The 20,356-nt window shown below is 40.0% G+C and overlaps 1 protein-coding gene across 3 annotated transcripts in view; it reads left to right on the plus strand.

The window, feature by feature from the left end:
* Positions 1-1,758: 1,758 nt before the first annotated feature.
* The window catches only part of CEP152 (centrosomal protein 152), a 41,999-nt gene continuing 23,401 nt past the window's right edge, over positions 1,759-20,356 (plus strand). For 2 of the 3 annotated variants that reach the window (XM_058156637.1, XM_058156639.1), the window contains exons 1-12: positions 1,759-1,899; positions 4,368-4,480; positions 7,627-7,718; positions 7,953-8,022; positions 8,926-9,255; positions 10,131-10,284; positions 12,510-12,650; positions 13,435-13,574; positions 14,815-15,015; positions 15,871-16,018; positions 18,933-19,024; positions 19,221-19,381. In XM_058156637.1, the coding sequence (XP_058012620.1) occupies positions 4,394-4,480; positions 7,627-7,718; positions 7,953-8,022; positions 8,926-9,255; positions 10,131-10,284; positions 12,510-12,650; positions 13,435-13,574; positions 14,815-15,015; positions 15,871-16,018; positions 18,933-19,024; positions 19,221-19,381 (1,616 nt within the window). In that variant the 5' untranslated portion in view covers positions 1,759-1,899; positions 4,368-4,393. The remainder of the gene's footprint in view (positions 1,900-4,367; positions 4,481-7,626; positions 7,719-7,952; positions 8,023-8,925; positions 9,256-10,130; positions 10,285-12,509; positions 12,651-13,434; positions 13,575-14,814; positions 15,016-15,870; positions 16,019-18,932; positions 19,025-19,220; positions 19,382-20,356) is intronic. The other variant, XM_058156638.1, reaches the window with a different exon arrangement.

Consider the following 20,356-nt stretch of genomic DNA (forward strand, 5'->3'; position numbering starts at 1 on the left):
AAGTTTATCACACCTGAAGCCAGATTAGGCTAGCGATTGGGAGTGATTGCAGCTGGCTTGAGAGCAAAGATTTCTCTCTTTTTTAATTCATCGTGCCTGAAGCCGAATTCGGCTAGCGATTTGAAGAGCCTGCAGCTGGCTTGTAGAGTCAACCATTGGAGCACGATTCTTCAACTCGCAAGTATACTTCCCATATTTCCGATGGTCTTAGGCGACCCCTGGCAAATCATCATGCAACCCTCCAATGGGGTCGTGACCCACAGGTTGAGAACCACTGTTTTAGAGTCTTCTAATCCAACCCCATACCAACCCAGTCCATACCAAGACCAGGTATCTCAGAAAAATGCTTGAATTTCTGAAGTGAACTCTTCCGCACCATCACTTTTGCTAATCTCAAGGGGCATTTTTGCATGCCAGTTTAAGCCAGGAATCCTGGCTTCATAAATCAGGATGCTAACAAGCGTAGATCCATTCCTCGCAGTGTGTTAAGCAGAAGAGGTGTGATGTTGAAAGTTAGAATTAGGGCCAATACCTAGATTTTAAGTCAACCACAAGGCACTTGCATGGACTCGAAAATAATCCTAAATTCAGACATCATATAAAGATGTCCTTTCTTAGCTTGTTTACCTGCTTAAAAGCAAGCAGTTAAGGACTGGTACATTGGGTTTATTAAGCTGTAGCAGGAATGGATTTTACTTTTAAATGCACATCTTTAATATTGCATTGCCCGTGATACAGATAGACACAAAATAGAGTTTTCTCAGGGTATCTTCAAATTTATATGTGTACACACACACACACACACAATGCCATCAGATTCATAGTTATATATTATTATATATATATATACAGTATGCACAATGCCATCAGATTCATATTTATAAAAGTTGGCCAAGCAATAGACTTGTAATTCTCTCCTTCAATTCTCATCCCTGGAAAGTTTCATCTTTACGATCATAATGTTTGCAAATAAATTTTGTCTGTGGATGTATTTTCAGAGGCATGGTTTCTGTCCCACTTTCAATGCACGGCTTGCCAAATAGCAAACATTGAGTGATCAGTAATATCTGCGATCGGGCAGATGTAATATGGATGTAGATTAAAAGAGGAAGCTCGGGAATTCTGGGAGTTGAAGTCCACAAGTCTTAAAGTTGCCAAGGTTGGAGACCCCCTGATCTAGTCCAACCCGCCCTCCCACTCAAGCAGGAGACCCTACACCATTTCTGACAGATGGCAGTCCAATCTCTTCTTGAAAGCCTCCTGTGATGAAGCTCCCACAACGTCCTAAGGCAACTTCTGTTCCATGGGTTGATGGTTCTCACTGTCAGAAAATTTCTCCTTAGTTCTAGGTTGAATCTCTCCTTGGTCAGTTTCCATCCATTATTCCTTGCCTGGCCTTCAGATGCTTTGGAAAATAGCTTATTTTAAATAAAAATAATAATAAAATAATTTAATAAAATAAATATTTGCTTTGTTTATGAATCTCAAGTTTAAGCACTATTCTGCTCACCCTTGTTAAATAAAAGCATTTAATCTAATTTAAAGGACTTTAAAGTAATTTAGCCCGCCCCTCGCTCTCCCGATTGGCTAAACCTCCCAGCCAATCGCCGATCAGCTTTCTCTTCCCGCCACCGCCCGCGCCAGCTTTCAAAAGCAATAGAGCGGCGCGAAGCAACCGAACTTGCTTAAGGATGGGTGGGTGGAGCGGACCACGCGAAAGTCCCGCCTTTTCCTGCTCTCCAAACGCAAGACCTGACAGGACGACGTTTCGTCTCATTGGATGGATGCGTCGTCCATAAGCATAGACTCCTCCCCGAAGGAACAGCAGGGTTAGGTTGTCACACGGAAGCGGGAGGAAAACAGGGTCCTCGAGCTGGGATGCGAAGCGCCGAGGAGAAGGTGAGGCGCCCGGGTGGCTGTTCAAGGCGGGGGCCTGTGGGGCGGGAGGGAGGCCCGGCTCCTGGGGAACGTGGACGGCTGGGCCCCGGTGGAAAAGCCCCGGGTGACGGTTACCGGTGGTTGCCATGGAAACGAGGACGGCCTCGGACTCCCCTTCCGAGCGCTTTTCCTTCTCCCGCGGCGCTTTGTAGTTTCCTTGACGACCCATCTTCGGAGAAACTTTTTAAAAAGTTCCACGCAGGCAGTTTTTCATTAAAAAAAAAAAAGTTTCCCCGCACACAGACCGGTTCCTCGCTGCGGACTAGAACCTTGCCTGTCGTGAGAACGACGCATGCGCTTTCCGAAATTGGGAGCTGTGGAGGGGGGGGAGCGTGGATTCTCTCTTGTAGATGCTCGCGGACGTGGCTGTAGTAAAAAAAAAAAGGGTGGGGGGCAGTTATTGATCCGGGAGTATTAGATATTATGGGTTAGGTTGTTGTCAGGCAGATGCTTCAGCCTGGATTTGGCCTTTAATTAGAATTGTTGGCCAAGTGTGATTGGACACACAAGGAATTTGTCTTTGGTGCATAAGCTCTCAGTGTACACACAAGCAATATGTGATAAATCATGATCATAGTCATCATAAATACAAAGATATGCAATACAATAAAATATAAATACATACATAGAATAGAATAGAATAGAATTTTTATTGGCCAAGTGTGATTGGACACACAAGGAATTTGTCTTGGTGCATATATGCTCTCAGCATACATAAAAGAAAAGATACCTTCATCAAGGTACAACATTTACAACACAATTGATGGTCAATATATCAATATAAATCATAAGGATTGCCAGCAACAAGTTATAGTCATACAGTCATAAATGGAAAGAGATTGGTGATGGGAACTATGAAACAATTAATAGTAGTGCAGATTCAGTAAATAGTCTGACAGTGTTGATGGAATTATTTGTTTAGCAGAGTGATGGCCTTCGGGAAAAAACTGTTCTTGTGTCTAGTTGTTCTGGTGTGCAGTGCTCTATAGCGTCGTTTTGAGGGTAGGAGTTGAAACAGTTTATGTCCAGGATGTGAGGGGTCTGTAAATATTTTCACGGCCCTCTTCTTGATTCGTGCAGTATACAGGTCCTCAATGGAAGGCAGACATACATACATACATACATATATACATATGCAAAGGTAGCCCCAATGGTAACAGGCGCCATGGGTGCAATTCCAAAACATCTGGAGCATCATGGAATGGAATGGGGTATGGGGTAGGGTAGGGTAGGGTTTAGTTATGGTATGGGTAGGGTAGGGTATGGATGGTATGGTATGGTATGAGCTGGGCCAGGCTGGGCCAAGTGTGATTGGACACACAAGGAATTTGCCTTCGGTGCATAAGCTATAAGTACATAATGTAGGATGTCATAAGGTATCTGCATAGAATATGTGCGGATCCAAGCTGTGGTCTTTTGTTATTGACAGATGGAAATTTTATCAATTATTTATACAATTATTTAATTAAAACCAATATAGAATTAATTTTACCATATTTCTAATCCACCTCAATCCCAAAGAATTCTGGATGGGTATGAAACATCTAAGAAAAAGCCAAAAAAAAAAAACCCCACCCCATAATTATAAATACCCACTATTACGAGTTAGAATAGGCTACTGTTACTGTTCTCAAGCTGCATCTGAAGGAGATCCACTGAACTGAGTTGGTTTGACAGATTTCTTGATTTAATTTTACAAGATTCTAGTTTTTAGCCTCTTCTGTACATTCTAAGTAAGCCAGAAGGATTCAATTAATCTTCTGTGCCTTGATACAAGAAACTGTATTTGTATTTTATTTCAGAAATAGGGAAATAACATATGCGACTTTTAAGCCACTAAAACTGGTTATTGATATATAAATAAGGGATCGATGAATTGGGAAGGGGCAATCTTGTAAATAGCTCTATTGAATAAGTGTGACTTAACGCGGGTGGTAACACCTGTACAGTATCTGCCTGCACAAATTTCCTACACAAAGTATCCTGAAAATCAAGAGCTCAGTGATTAAAAGTTGTAGGAAACAAAGTAAGAGTTACAAAATATTTGTGAACTGAAATGTTACATTGAATTTGGCATTCTTTTACCAAAGCCTTATACGCAGAGGTGGTATTCAACAGGTTCTGACCAGTTCTGGAGAACCGGTAGTGGAAATTTTGAGTAGTTCAGAGAACCAGTAAATAACACTTCTAACTGGCCCCGCCCACATCTATTCTCTGCCCCCCTCCCGGAGTCCCAGCTGATCGGGAGGAAATCGGGATTTTGCAGTAACCTTCCCATGGAGTAGGCTGGGAATGGAGATTTTACAGTATCCTTCCCCTGCCACGCTCGCTAAGCCATGCCCACAGAACCAGTAATAAAAAAGTTTGAATCCCACCACTGCTTATATGGTTAATTGCACGTGGAATTTTAAAATAGCTATTTTTCCCAGGTGGCCCAAGAAACAAGCTGGGAATCATGTCGCTGGATTTTGACAGTGCAGCTTTACAGATGCAAAATGAAGATGACGAATATGACCAAGAGGATTATGCTAGGGAGCAAGAGGTAAGAACTACCTGTTGGCAAAACTTGTCGGAAGTATTATCAATCCTGTCTGCTTTCAAACCTTTGCCTGCCATAATTTCACTTGAATTCAATTTAGAGAAGTTAGACGTCACTTATTTCTGGAAGCTTTCACCAGCTACTTTTTCATTAAAAGCTAATGCTGTCTTGGAAAGATAACGTTTCTGTGACATCATAATCTGCTTGAATTTACTCTTTGGTTTCTCATGATGTCAGCCTCATTGGAGCTGCTCCTTTAAAATCTGAATAAAAATCCCTTGCTCATTTCTTCTGACTAAAGCTTCTGTACATCTCCAGGTTATCTGCTGTTGCAACAAACTGAATTATGCCTCTTGTATGGAGTATTTAGTAATGTGGGTAGCATGGAGACATGTATGGTGTTTTATGCAGTAGTTCAATATGAGTATCTTATAAGTTTTAATTTTATTCTCTGAAAGCTAGGGCAGGTGGGGAAATGGCTCTTGTTAAGCATTTTGCTGCATCTCAGGGATTCATTCCTCTTAGAATTTTATATTTTTGGTACAGGACATTAGAAAGATTAATATATCATAGAAAGGCCTGAAGATACATTCGTTTTATTTTAGCAAAGCTGTTTGAAATAGATTTGGTCCCGAAGAATTATGGAGTGGTATAATAGCTGACGTAGTTGTTATAAAGTTGATATTTTCCCCCTTCTTACTTCATTATAATTAGCGTATAAATAAAAGTAAAGGCTAATACAAATAGGGCAGGATTTTATTTTAGATGTTTCCCTCATTGTGCCGAGTTTAATTGTGTTAGCGTGAAATAAGATTTATTTGAAAGTAATTAGAAAAGTCAGTGGTTTTCCTGCTAATTTTGGTGCCAGGAGTTACCCAGGTTTTGATAACAGAGGAACTTTAAAGTTTATTACTCTAGTTTGTCCTCGTCTTATTTCTAGGCTGCTTCTTTTCCCCAGTTAATAAACACGTTAAAGGCTCCATGGGAAAGAAACGTGGTAGATTATGATCTGATAACTGCTTATATTATTATATACAGTTTTCTAGTAATGTTGTGGGAAAAAGAAAATGTACTGCACAGATGTATTAGTTGAAATCCATTCTATGTACCAAAATCTCACAGAAGGTTTAGAAGAACAGGTATATTCTATTCAGGACTCTTTGCACCAAGTAAGTTCAGGAGGTGTTTTTTTTTTTTTTTGGGAAAATGTATTTAATTTGCTCAAAATAAACTGAATAGCGAATAGCTGAAATGGAGGGAACTGCGGTGGGAAGATAGTATAAGATGGTCCTTGATTTACGACCACAATTGGGCAACACAAATTGGGCAACACAAATTTTCCGTTGCTAAGCAAGCCAGTTGTTAAGTGAGTTTTGTCCCATTTTGTTCCCTTTCTTGCCACGGTTGTTCAATGAATCACTGCAGTTGTTAAGTTAGTAACATGATTGTTAAGTGAATCCGGCTTCCCCACGGACTTTGCTTGTCAGAAGGTCACAAAAGGAGATTGCATGACTCCGGGACACTGCAACTATCATAAATAGAAGTCAGTTGCCAAGGGGCAGAATTTTAATCTCATGACCAGGGAGATGCTGCAATGGCCATGTGAAAAACGGTCATAAGTCACTTTTTTTCAGTGCCGTTGTAACTTTGAATGGTCACTAAATGAATTGTAGGTCGAGGATATTGTCCATGAACAATCTGTTGCCTTTCCTCCCAAAAAGACTAATCCTGCACAGATTTGGTACTATTTCCGTTCTACTTTCTGCTTCAAAAAGTGTCAGTTGAATATTAGCATCTGCTCCAAATTTGAGAGAAAGACCGTCTCTCACAACAATACCATGTTTTTAAGACATGCCACGATATTACTCAGGAAACTGAACGGCTTGTTTGTTTGAAAGTTTATCTTGCGGCCAAAGACCAGTGATTAAAAATAAACTGAAGTGCATTAATTGCAGTTTTCTCACAATGCCTGAGCTAAACGGTATTTGGATGTGTGAGACAGATAGCTGCTATGTGGTTGAGAAGGGGGATCAGCACCACTGGGGAAGGGAAAGCTCACACGAAAGAATTAAGGTTGGCTCACCCTAGTCTTGATTGTTTCTGAGAATGAAATAGTTAATCAGAGGTACTTTAATTGCATATCCTGTCTCATAGCAATAGCACTTAGACTTAGATACTGCTTCACGGTGCTTCACAGCTCTCTCTAAGCAGTTTACAAAGTCAGCATCTTGCCCCCAACAATCTGGGTCCTCATCTTATGGACCTCAAAAGGGTGGAAGGCTGAGTCAACCAGTCAGAACTGAACTCCTGGCAGTGAACTGTGTTCTAACCACTGTGCCACCCGGCTCTTTGAAATATCTCGGATGGCAGTATGTCATATGGAACAAGTTGAGCAAAATATAGCTCTCGAAGCTGGATCTCCTGGCAAAAAATAGCAAACTGAACATGGATCCATTTTTAAAAAAAAAAATTGATTAAAACACAGTGCTCAAAGCTGCACGTGTGCTAATTATTCAAGTAACGAGCTTTCATAAATATATTTGCATAATGACTCTTTAAGTTCCCTAATTTCCTTCCTTAAAAGGTAAGGGTAAAGGTTCCCCTTGCACATATGTGCTAGTCATTCCCAACTCTAGAGGGTGGTGCTCATCTTTGTTTCAAAACCGAAGATCCATTGCGATTGAAGACGTCTCCATGGTCATGTGGCTAGCATGACTCAATGCCAAAGGTGCACGGAACGCCTTCCCACCAAAGGTGGTCCCTATTTTTCTACTTGCATTTTTTACCTGCTTTCGAACTGCTAGGTTGGCAGAAGTTACTGGAACAAGTAACAGAAGCTCACCCCATTACGCGGCATTAGGGATTCGAGCTACTGAACTGCTGACCTTTCAATCGACAAGCTCAACGTCTTAGCCACTGAGCCACCGCATCCCTTATAATTTCCTTCCTTACCTTACCTATTTGTGCTCTCTAAGAAACATTTGTGGCAGAACAGCCAAATAGCCACCATTAGACTACCTTTGTAGCTACATCGTTAAGGTAGTTCTTTTAATTCAAAGTCCTCTGGTATTAAAGTCTTGAGAGTAGGCAAGATACGTTTTACTATGAGATATTTGTCCCTTATTCCCATATTTGTATTTTCCTTTCAGCTACAACAGCTATTGACAGACCTTCCTCATGACATGCTAGAAGACAGCGGAGATCAGCTTTCTGACTACAGTGCACCTGAAGAACATGAGCAGTAAGAAACTTGTCACTTCACACACACACACACACACACACACACACACACACACACACACACACACACACACTTATTCCTCTGAAAAGTTATAATTACAAAATTGCATTCAAATGGCATGTACACATTATCTTCTGAAATCTATCAGAAAAAACGTAGTTTGTATGTGTGTATGTGATGACAATAAGACTATACAAACAAATGGGTTTCTAAACCTCCCTTTTTTCTGTATAGAGTGCATGAACCCTGGGATCAGGATGCCGCCAAATGGAATGATCACCCAGTTGCAACAAACCCACCAAGTGTGAGTTTTATTTGAATTGCTTTTGTACAAGCTTAAAGGATCTCCTGGCTGATCCAAAATGAATATTGAAATGTTGTTCTGTCTGATTTATTAGAAACTGGATATGGTGCTTTATTGTCTATCTGTGTGTCTGTCTGTCTGTCTATCTATCTATCTATCTATCTATCTATCTATCTATCTATCTATCCATTTATCTATATCTCTCTGTATCTGTATCTCTGTCTCTCTGTATCTCTCTGTCATCTATCAATATCTCTCTGTCTGTCTCTCTTCTGTCCTTTCCTGTTTGTCTGTATGTGACCTTTAACAGGGTAAAATGGTGCATTATAGGGCAACAAATTTTGAACCAAGGTACCACAAATGGGCTGACTTACAGAATGCGTCCAAAATCCAGGACCCATGACTCTCATAGAACTGAAATTTGGTAATTTGTTCCTGCGCTATATAGCCCAACACCTCCTATTCTCAAGGAAGATACATTTCTAAATATAGCCCCAATTTTTGCAGTAAAAGCAGTATATTAGAAGTTCTGTCACTGCTGAAGGCATGGAGGAATCTGTTAAATTTCTGAAGTGATAGATAATACTGGTGGTTCTTCCTGATGCTTCACCTGAGAGCTTTTATGCTGGTTGCTATCCTGGCAATTACAGAATAGCAGAACTGGAAGGGGCCTTGGAGGTCTTCTAGTCCAACCTTCTGCTCACCTATGCTTGGAGTCACCTTCAATTGAAGGATCATTTAATAAACCAGTAAATTTAACATTTTATTAGTTCTTATTCTCTAACCTCAATGTGTTGTAGTATGTTAATACTAGTCACGTCAGTGTGTTCTAGTATGTTAATACTAGTCACGTTATCTAACCAAGATAATGTTCACTAGTAATCACTGACACTTTATTCTCAGGATTATGGGCATGACCAGAATGTGTTTGTCGACCGCTTTGTGTACGACCAAGGACACACCCCAAGTGAAATGCGTGTGAGTGACTGGCCTGTCCATCATAATGAGGGTGAAGATAAAAGCATGTTTGAGATCTCTGGCAGGGCCAGTGAAAATGGATCTGAAGATGTCTATCTTGGAGATGATTTCCAAGCCCCCAGCCATTACCCACAAAACGGGGTCTACACTCTGCCACCCAATTTTCGAGCCTTCACAAATAGCCACCAGCAAGACTTCAGTAACCAGCACGGCGTTGTAACAAACTTCGCTGATTCTCCTCAGGAACCCTTGAAGGTAGGTCTGTGGATAACCCTTCATTATTTGGTTGTGTCCCGGTTTTCATATTTTAACGATTAACGGCGTTCCGGAATGAAACTGAAATGGAATGATAACTTCTGCGTGGTTCATTCACGACTTTTGAATACAAAATTAGAGCTTGTTTGAGAAAGAACGCATCCTGATGTAGCTTGGGTAGGGCTTGAAACCCTGTCGTTCCTATTGATACTTCATCTTTTAATTACCAGGTTGTTCGCCTCAGGTTTTTGTTTCTTTTTTATAATGTAATTTTAAAAATAGGAAACTGACATGCTGCACCTTCTGGTGTCATACTTATCTCCAAGAACGATTGCAGGCCCCAGTGGGCTTCATAAACTTTCTTAAATAAAAATCTCTGACTTTAGTAGCTTGTCTTGCTATGCAGAAAAATGTTTTCATTTTCTGCAGAATGATTAATGAGCCGCTCGGGCGTCCTATTTGAACTCATCTGTTTTTACTACGGGCATTGTGGAGAAAATAAATATGCGGTCACTAGGAAATGATACTGACAGAATCAAATGACACGAGATAGGCGGCAAATAAATTTCATAACAAATAAATGGCACATAATCTATTGGCACTTCATAATTAAAACTAAACAAGAAGCAATGGGTGGAAACTAATCAAGGAGAGAAGCAACTTAGAACTAAGGAGAAATTTCCTGACAGTTAGAACAATTAATCAATGGAACAACTCACTGGAAATTTTTAAGAAAATGGATAACCATTTGTCTGAAGTGGTGTAGGGTTTCCTGCCTGGGCAGGGAGTTGGACTAGAAGACCTCCAAGGTCCCTTCCAACTCTGTTATTATTATTATTATAAGTACATAGCACTTATAAATTGTGTTGTTAAAGTTGCAGTATGGTGGTTCAGAAACCAACAGCCAGTCTTTGGAGCCTTACAAAGTTGTGTATAAACCCTACCAGAAGAATGTTCAAAAAGCAGCCCCTATTTCATCAGAGGAAGCATTTGAAGAAATGCAACAAGAATTTCTGGGTACTGGTGAAAGTAAGTATATATGCTTTTTATTATATCTGTTGATGCTAGTTGAATCCTGGTTTGTTTGTTTTTGTTGTTGTTGTTGTTGAATCAGGTAATTGATATTTTTTTACCTCTTTTATCAGTCTGGTAAAAAGGCTTTTCACGAGAAAGACTCAGCAGCCTATTTTTCCAAGCACCAAATTGCCAACAACTTGTAATGCTTTGAGTCTCTAACCTGGAATAAATAACTGAATTTCTCACTTTTCTGCTACCTAAGTAAACCACAGTATATAATTTAAAAGAAGTACTGTATTTTTCGGACTATAAGACGCAAGTAGATTTAGAGGAGGAAAACAAGAAAAAAAATAGTTTTTTGCTTCCGCGCGTCCCGTTTTTGCCCTCCCTGGCCCCCAGAAGCACTTTGCAGGCCAAAAACGGGCCCATTTTTGGCCTCCTGAACCCTCCGCACATCCCGTTTTCATATTTTAACAATTAACGGCGTTCCGGAATGAAACTGAAATGGAATGATAACTTCTGCGTGGTTCATTCACGACTTTTGAATACAAAATTAGAGCTCGTTTGAGAAAGAACGCATCCTGATGTAGCTTGGGTAGGGCTTGAAATCCTGTTGTTCCTGTTGATACTTCATCTTTTAATTACCAGGTTGTTCGCCTCAGGTTTTTGTTTCTTTTTTATAATGTAATTTTAAAAATAGGAAACTGACATGCTGTACCTTCTGGTGTCATACTTATCTCCAAGAACGATTGTAGGCCCCAGTGGGCTTCATAAACTTTCTTAAATAAAAATCTCTGACTTTAGTAGCTTGTCTTGCTATGCAGAAAAATGTTTTCATTTTCTGCAGAATGATTAATGAGCCGCTCGGGCGTCCTATTTGAACTCATCTGTTTTTACTACGGGCATTGTGGAGAAAATAAATATGCAGTCACTAGGAAATGATACTGACAGAATCAAATGACACGAGATAGGCGACAAATAAATTTCATAACAAATAAATGGCACATAATCTATTGGCACTTCATAATTAAAACTAAACAAGAAGCAATGGGTGGAAACTAATCAAGGAGAGAAGCAACTTAGAACTAAGGAGAAATTTCCTGACAGAACAATTAATCAATGGAACAACTCACTGGAAATTTTTAAGAAAATGTTGGATAACCATTTGTCTGAAAAGGTGTAGGATTTCCTGCCTGGGCAGGGAGTTGGACTAGAAGACCTCCAAGGTCCCTTTCAACTCTGTTATTATTATTATTATAAGTACATAGCACTTATAAATTGTGTTGTTAAAGTTGCAGTATGGTGGTTCAGAAACCAACAGCCAGTCTTTGGAGCCTTACAAAGTTGTGTATAAACCCTACCAGAAGAATGTTCAAAAAGCAGCCCCTATTTCATCAGAGGCAGAAGCATTTGAAGAAATGCAACAAGAATTTCTGGGTACTGGTGAAAGTAAGTATATATGCTTTTTATTATACCTGTTGATGCTAGTTGAATCCTGGTTGTTTTTTGTTGTTGTTGTTGTTGTTGAATCAGGTAATTGATATTTTTTTACCTCTTTTATCAGTCTGGTAAAAAGGCTTTTCACGAGAAAGACTCAGCAACCTGTTTTTCCAAGCACCAAATTGCCAACAACTTGTAATGCTTTGAGTCTCTAACCTGGAATAAATAACTGAATTTCTCACTTTTCTGCTACCTAAGTAAACCACAGTATATAATTTAAAAGAAGTACTGTATTTTTCGGACTATAAGACGCAAGTAGATTTAGAGGAGGAAAACAAGAAAAAAAATAGTTTTTTGCTTCCGCGCGTCCCGTTTTTGCCCTCCCTGGCCCCCAGAAGCACTTTGCAGGCCAAAAACGGGCCCATTTTTGGCCTCCTGAACCCTCCGCACATCCCGTTTTCACAAAAAATGGGCCCGTTTTTGACCTGCAGTGTGCTTCTGGGGGCCAGGGAGGGCAAAAACGGGATGTGCGGAAGGTTTGGGAGGCCAGAAATGGGCCCATATTTGGTCCTGTTCGCACAGACATTTCCACCTACTTTTTTGGGGGGGTGTGTGGAGGGAAGTGCGTCTTATAGTCCGAAAAATACGATATCTAGCAAAGTTTGTCCAACAAGACTTATGTATTTCTGACAAGAAGAAATTCTTGCCCTTGGGCGATTTTATTGAATTGTGCATTTGGTTGAGAAAACTGTGTATATTGTATGCCTGATATGCGTGAAACTTAATGTGAGTTGCAGGTTCTTCAGACAACATGCAGATTCTTCAGCTGCAGGTTCTGAATAAAGCAAAAGAAAGAACTTTAGGAGAACTTAATAACCAGCTGGAAGAAAGAGCACAGCAGATTAGGTACCTGTCCCATCAGCTTGCAATTATGAAAGGTAAATATGTCCAAAAGATGAGCTTGCAGAAGTATACCTGGGCTATATCAATGTCTGTTGTATGATGTATTAACAGAATAACAGTTGGATGGGTCCTTGGAGGTTTCTAGTCCATCCCCCTGCTCAAGCAGGAGACCCTAATCCAGAACAGATACAGGATGCTTCCCGTTTCCTTCACTTAATTTTGTTAAAATTAAACCCACTTGTTAACGGCCTTTCTTATCTTAAACCCACTTAAGTTTTCTTGTTAATTGTTAATTGATGAGAAACAATGTTTGAAATGTAGCAAATCTTGAGAGAAATAAGTAAGCCTTCCTCCCTGCTTATGCTAAATTTAAGACAAGTGGTTGCACAGTTGGTATTTTTTCAAAAACAATGCATAATAGGACACCCCAGCCCACCCCAGTGATTGAACGTGCTACGTTGTACGATCCACAGTGCAATAACCTCTGGTAATTTGGGGGAATTGCCTCCTAAATTAAATCTTAGGGGCGCTTGCTTGAGTACTGATAACTTTCTGGATTAAAGATGCTAGCTTGTTTGTTATATGTGGAACATTTCTTCAAACTTAATTCACCAACTATTTGGGGTAATAAATAATAACATTTTCTAAAATGCCATAAATTTGAGATTAAAATCTCAGAATTCTGAAATAGGTGCTATTTTGTATAGTCTTCTATTTTAGGGGGTTTCCCACCCCCTCCCCGCCCCCGAAAAGGGTATGGTGCAGATGTTAAAAGGTAACTGAACAGTAATTTAAATGCTTTTTTTTTCTTTTTTAAAGATGAAAAGGATGGCATGTATCTTAGCCTCCAAGAAAGTCAAAAGCTCTACCAAAATAGCAAGGAAAGGGAAGTTCAACTTGAAGGCCAAATAAAAGCTCTCGAAAGCCAAATTCAGACTCTGACAGCTAACGAGGAGCAGGTAGGGTAATGTTTATGATCATGCAAGGGATTTGAAACTGCTTGCTAAATAATTCATTTAGGGGGTTACTTGAAACAGTAAAAGGGCAAAAACGCTACGTGCAGAGCATTTATTCCTCAAGCAAACCAAAGAGTACATTCTGTCTTCTGTAAACCTGAACACGGAGATGAAATTATTGGAAATTGGAAAACCAACATGCATTGAGTTAAGGTATTATGTGGCTTGTTTATGAACTCAGCACCTTGTTAGGAACATAGCTATTGTGGTTAGCAAACCATTGTTTATACCTTGGAGTGTTGCCCAGGCAGCAAACCATGCTTAACCTTAACATTCATGACAGGTGAGCTTAATTGTATTCAAACTCTGAGGTTGCTGTAATATAGTTGAGTACATTTCTCCCCCAACAATGCTTGACCTACAGCCAAATTGGAGTAAAGACAATATATATCGCTGTGTGAGGACATGTTGTTAGACATTGTTTTTCCTTCGAGTCCTTTTTCTCAGCATGCTGGAAAAGAGATTTGCCACTAATGTATTTATCACTGTAGTTCTAGTAATATCATCTTTATATTGATTGTACAGTAAGAGTTTGCTTATATTATGTTAAAGGCGCCCGGGTTTCCATTTTGAATTAAATCCCATATCTTTATGAGCCATGGTGGCGCAGTGGTTAGAATGCAGTGCTGCAGGCCAATTCTGCCAACTGTCACCAGTTCGGTTCTCACCAGCTCAAAGTTGACTCAGCCTTTCATCCTTCCAAGGTTGGTAAAATGACGACTCAGATTGTTGGGGGCAATACACCGACTCTGTAAACTGCTTAGAGTAGGTAGTAAAGCACCATGAAGTGGTATATAAGTCTTAAATGCTATTGCTATTGAGGATGTACATTTCCTGGAAGCAAGAATCTGGACTGAGAAATTACTGAAGCACATTTCATAAGGATTATAGAAAGGAGCTTTATTTATAGGAAATACATTGTAGGAAATTTCAAAACCTAGCATCAAGCCACAGTGGTTAGAGTGCAGTACTGCAGGGTCCTTCTGCTGTTTGCTGTCTGCCTTTATTTTGGCAGTTTGAATTTCACCAGGCTCAAGGTTGACTCGAGGTGGGTAAAATGAGGACCCAGACTGTTGGGGGCAAATATTCTGACTCTTTAAACCACTTAGAGAGGGCTGCAAAAGCACCATGAAGCGGTATGTAAGTCTTTAAGTGCTATTGACGTTGCATTATTTTGTTGCAGCTGATCAAACAATCCAAAGTGGCAGAAGTCGCCATGGAAAGTATGCAGCAGCAGCTCTTGGAACTTCGCCGTTCTGACGCTCTTCAGCGTGCAAGGGAGCAACACGAGGCTATCGTTGCCGCGCTCAACCAGAAACTGGAAGAGCAGGCTTCCTCTTTGCAACAGAAACTCGATGTGAAGAATGCATCCCTCCAGGAGCAGGTCATAACGCATTCACTTTACGGAACTTGGTTTGCTGTGCTCAATAAGCTTCATAGCCCCAAATCTTCATTTGTTAATTCAGGTAGCCCTTGACTTATGACATGGCACAATGGAACTGCAAAAAGTGACTTCTGGCTGTTTTAACCCCTTAACGGCCATTAAAGCATTCCCATGGACACATGATCAGAATTCAGACACTTAGCAACTGGCTCATATGTATAACAGTTGTAGTGTCCCGGGGTCATGTGATCCCCTTTTATGACCTTCTGACAAGCCAAGTCAATGGGGAAGGCAGGTTCACTTAACAAACAGTTACTAACTTAACCAGCTGCAGCAATTCACTTAACAATTGTGGCAAGAAAGGCCATAAAATGGACCAAAACTCACTTAACAACTGTCTTGCTTAGCAGGACAGAAATATTGGGCTCACTTGTGGTCGTAAGTCAAGGACTACCTGTATTATGCTTTATTTCAGAACGAGCAGGAGTAAAGTAAGAGCAAATATCAGAGTGAAATGTCTGCTTGTCTATTTTAAAGACTGAAAAAAAGGCCTCTAAAATATCTTTGGCTCCCTGTTATATTCCTAATTTAAACATATTTTATAATATAGACAATAAATTAATACTTTTATTTCTAGATATACCTTATTTGTGATTTGGGACCTGAACATTTTCTACAGGGCTATGTAGCTTTTCTGAGTTCTGGTTGCTACAGAAAAATAGACGTCAACGGAACAAACTTTTTGCTAGACGTCATATAAACATTAGGGAAGTAAAAATGAATAGTAAAGTTTATTGGATGAATATGTAAGTGAAATATACGAAGGCTTATACGTTGTGCTCCATCTTTTATCAGATAGAAATTTGTTGCCATCTGAAGGAGCATGTGAAACAGCTTGAAAGAACTCTTGAAGGAAGTAAATTAGAAAAAAACGAAATAATAAATCGTCTCTCAAAAAGTCTAGAAGAAAGCCAAAACCAGTGTGCAAATTTATTACAAACAGGTGTGTTCTTTTTGCTTTTTTAAAAAAGATACATCCTCAACTATATTTGAATCGTCACCTTTGCAGTAGTCATCACTGAAAGTTTAGTTTAATCTCAGTTCTTAAGTTTCCTTAGATAACTAACATGTCAAACGCAGCATTCTACTTTTGTGTGTGTTTACTTAAAAAAGGAGTGGGGAACTATGGCCTTTTCATGACTTGTGGACTTCAGCTCCCAGAATTCCTGAGCTAGCCATGCTCTGGCTGAGAGTTGACGTCCACAAGTCATAAAAGGGCCATAGTTCCCTCCCTCTGGCTTAAAATGACATTTTAATAGCAGCTGCTGAAAATCTAATGGCTCCAGATGCCTCATGTTAGGAAGGGAAGAATGGAAGTTGCAATTTCAAACTTCTTCTGAAATTAGTCTTGCATAATAAAGTGAATAAGCAGTGACGAATTTCACAGAATGGTACTCAAATACCATTCCCTACCAATCCAGAGTTTGTTTTGTTTTTAAAAAAACCCTGCTGGCTAAGAAATAGCATGCAATGCTTCTCCGAAGGATATTTAAGGTGGAAGTGTATACAGTAGTGGCCAAAATTGTGGAAACCTTTTGGGAAAAGTGTATTTTTTAAAAATAGCTAATAACATCACTTTTTTTTTGGAGTACCGTGTTTCCCCGAAAATAAGACCCTGCCTTATATTTTTTTGAACCCTGAAATAAGCGTTTGGCCTTAGCCCAATTGGGCTTATTATCAGATGATGTCTTACTTTGGGGAAAACAGGGTAGTACCATGATGGAGCCCCCCGTGGCTCCCGCATAACACCTATCCTGCGCAGACTGCACTGGCTACCTGTGGCCTTCCGGGTGCGCTTCAAGGTTTTGGTGACCACCTTTAAATTGCTCCATGGCATAGGGCCGGGTTATTTACGGGACCGCCTACTGCTACCGAATACCTCTCACCGACCCGTGCGCTCTCATAGAGAGGGACTCCTCAGGGTGCCGTCAGCGAGGCAATGTCGTCTGGCGACGCCCAGGGGAAGGGCCTTCTCTGTGGGGGCTCCCACCCTCTGGAACGAACTACCCCCCGGACTTCGTCAGCTTTCTGACCTTCGGACCTTCCGCCGCGGGCTTAAAACATACTTATTTAATTGCGCAGGACTGAGTTAGATTTTAAATTTATGGGTTTTAAATTGGGTTTTATGTCTATATTTTTTAATTATCGGGCTTTTAGAATAAGTTTTTTAATTGCTTTTATATTGTATTTATGTGTTTTTAAGTGCCTGTAAACCGCCCTGAGTCCTTCGGGAGATAGGGCGGTATATAAATATGATCAAATAAATAAATAAATAATAATAAATAAATACCATAAAATTATAAATCAATGGAAAGATAATTTAATCAAGAATGTAATGCCATAACTTTTATGAAGGATATGCTATTTGAATAGCAGTTACAGTATAAAGAAGAAAAGTGAAACAGATAGTAAAAAATGAGCTATACGAAAATTATCACCATAGAAAAAAAACAAGATATACAAAAATGATCACCATGTCAGTTAATACTTAGTTGGGTAACCTTTAGCATGAATTACGGCCTTACAAAGGCTTCCCATAGAATGAACCAAGTATTTTAGTTCTGCCGCTGTTACAATGTGAAACCAAGATTGAATGGTGGCTTCTATTAATTGGGTTTTATTGCTGGGTTGCTTCTGACTAACAAGTTTCTTTAGTCGGCTCCATAGATTTTCAATTGGGTTAAGGTGTGGACTATTCCCAGGCCATTCCAGCAGTGGAATAGGATTATCTTGAAGCTCCAAACAAAAGTGGTCTTATTAGCCATCAAACCTCAAAAATACACTTTTCCCAAAAGGTTTCCACAATTTTGGCCACTACTGTAATTAGACATCATCTTCTTTTATTTTTAATCCTCCATTCTATCAAGGCAGCCTTGCTTAGTTTCCTTTAGCTTTGCATGTGCTAAAGAAAAGCAAATATACTTGACCTACTTCTCTGTCATTATTTTAATTTTAATATAGGAGACAAGCTAAAATGAAATTACACAGTTCTAAGGGCTAGAAACAAAACAGTTCCGAGCTGACTCTTTCCACCATATAACTACAATATTCCTATACTTCCCTTGAACCTAGAGCAGGGGTCACCAACCTTTCGGATCTCAGGGACCACTAAATTTATAATTTTAAATCCCGTGGACCACTAATACGAGTTCTGCCTAATGACCGGCTGCCTCTACTTGCTGCTACTTGCCTGCCCGCCCGTCAGGGCTCTTTTGGGCCTCAACGGGAAGCAGTTGCTGGAGCTAAGCAGCCACCACGAGAAAGAGTTGGCAAAACAGCTGGTCCAGTTCAAATTGGATCTGACTGAGAAGGAGGCTCAGCAGAAGCACCTCACTGAGGACTAGGAGCATAGGCTTTCCAAGCAGAGGGAAGACCTGCGGGAGTGCAAGGCCAGATACTGGCACCTGGTGGCTCAGTGGGTTGAGATGGTCAGCCAGTTCCAGGCCATGATGAAGTCCCACTGGAACAAGGCCCTCCGGCTCTTCGCCCAAAGCCCCATACCAGGAGGCTGAAGCAGACCCCAACGTCGGAATTTCTGTCCCCCTCTGACCCACACAAAAAGACCCCGAAGGAGGAGACTCTGGAGCAACACAAACATTTTTTGCACATATCCATCCCAGGGGCCGTAGTTTGAGGACCCCTGATTTAGTGCAATATAAAAAATGCAAATATTTTTTCTGGGGACCACCAAAATTTTTCTCACGGACCACCAGTGGTCCACGGACCACCAGTTGGTGACTGCTGACCTAGAGCATGGTTTAAATGAGTGAAAATGGGCTGTTTCAATTGAGCCTGTATCTTTTTCTCTTAAAATATTTCTTAGCTTATGTTCATAAATCCATTCTTATTCCTTTCAGGCTTAGTAACGGAGACAAATCAACTACGTCTGCAACTTCAACAAGCTCAGTCTGCACAGTTGTTAGGCAATGAAATGAACAAAGCTCTTCAGGTTCATATTTTTTTCTTTTCTTAAATATCGTAGGAAAGAATTCATGTGGATCAGTATAAAATTAAAAGTGCTATATCAGAAATGCTTCCATTGGAGAATATAAATCTATGGAAAGTAGTTTTGTTCCATAGTGCTCAAAATGAGATTGAGTTTACTTCCAGTTTATCTGACTCTAACGGAGTATCCCTTTTTATAGGAAGAGATAAAGGAGCTAAAAGAAGAAATTGTTCTATATGAATCAGCCGCAAAACATGGTGTGTTTCTTAACGATCCAGGTGGAAATCTGAATGTGGAATTAACGGATTCCTACGTAGATTTGGGCATTAAGCAAATCAATAAGAAGACAAGATTACAGAGGTAATCACAGATTAATGCCGTTGTCATTTAAAACAAAATAGGCATTAAGGAACTTTCACAGGGGATATTTCTCCATTTTCTCAACTTCTTCCAATTGTTACATTTGCAAATAATGTAAAATCACCCTCCCCCTTAGGCTAAAATAATTTTACATGGGAACTTTCTCCTTCAAGAAACAAAATGGGAGGCATTTTGGTACGCATATTCTCTTTATAACATAGCTTCAGTATGTTGTGTTCTCTTAAGCTTTTAGCATCCAGTAGCATGCCACTTCAGGTGTTGGTTTAAAAAAAATAATTATAAGCTACCTTTCAGAACTTCCTGCAAGCACCATGGAATGAATTAACATAATAATTTGGAGAGCTGTCAGCCCGGGTTTGAGACCTGAGCTCCGCGCAACGGGATGAGTTCCTATTCCTTGCTCCAGCTCCTGCCCACCTAAGCAGTTGAAAAGCATGCAAATGCAAGTAGATTAATAGGTACCACTTCGGTGGGAAGGTAATATCATTCTGTGTGCCTTTGGCATATAGCCATGCTGGCCACATGACCACAGAAAATGTCTTTGGACAACGCTGGCTCTCTCAGGCAAGAAAGGGAGATGAGCAACATGGACATGGTTGACAGGGAAACCTTTATCTTTTCATTTAAGAATAGTTCTAGATCAAAATAAAACATAACTGCCCCCATCTCCATGCTTAACCATGATTTCTTCAAACATAATTGTTCGGGTTCACACAAGTGAACAAGCCCGTTATGACCTGCTTTACATGTCATGTTAAGACATTGTTGCTTTGATTGTTTTTTTTCTTTTTTTAAAAAAACCCTGCAATGCAATACAATACAATACAATTCACATAGCAGATGAAAATCATTGATATCCGAAAGCCAGAGCACTGTAATTTTTCTGCAGTGGATGAATGCATTGTGTAAATACAGTTAGATTTCAGTGTGGCTGAAAAGCAAATAATAACAATA

This window comes from Ahaetulla prasina, chromosome 13, assembly GCF_028640845.1.
Source record: "Ahaetulla prasina isolate Xishuangbanna chromosome 13, ASM2864084v1, whole genome shotgun sequence".
Classification (NCBI taxonomy): domain Eukaryota; kingdom Metazoa; phylum Chordata; class Lepidosauria; order Squamata; family Colubridae; genus Ahaetulla; species Ahaetulla prasina.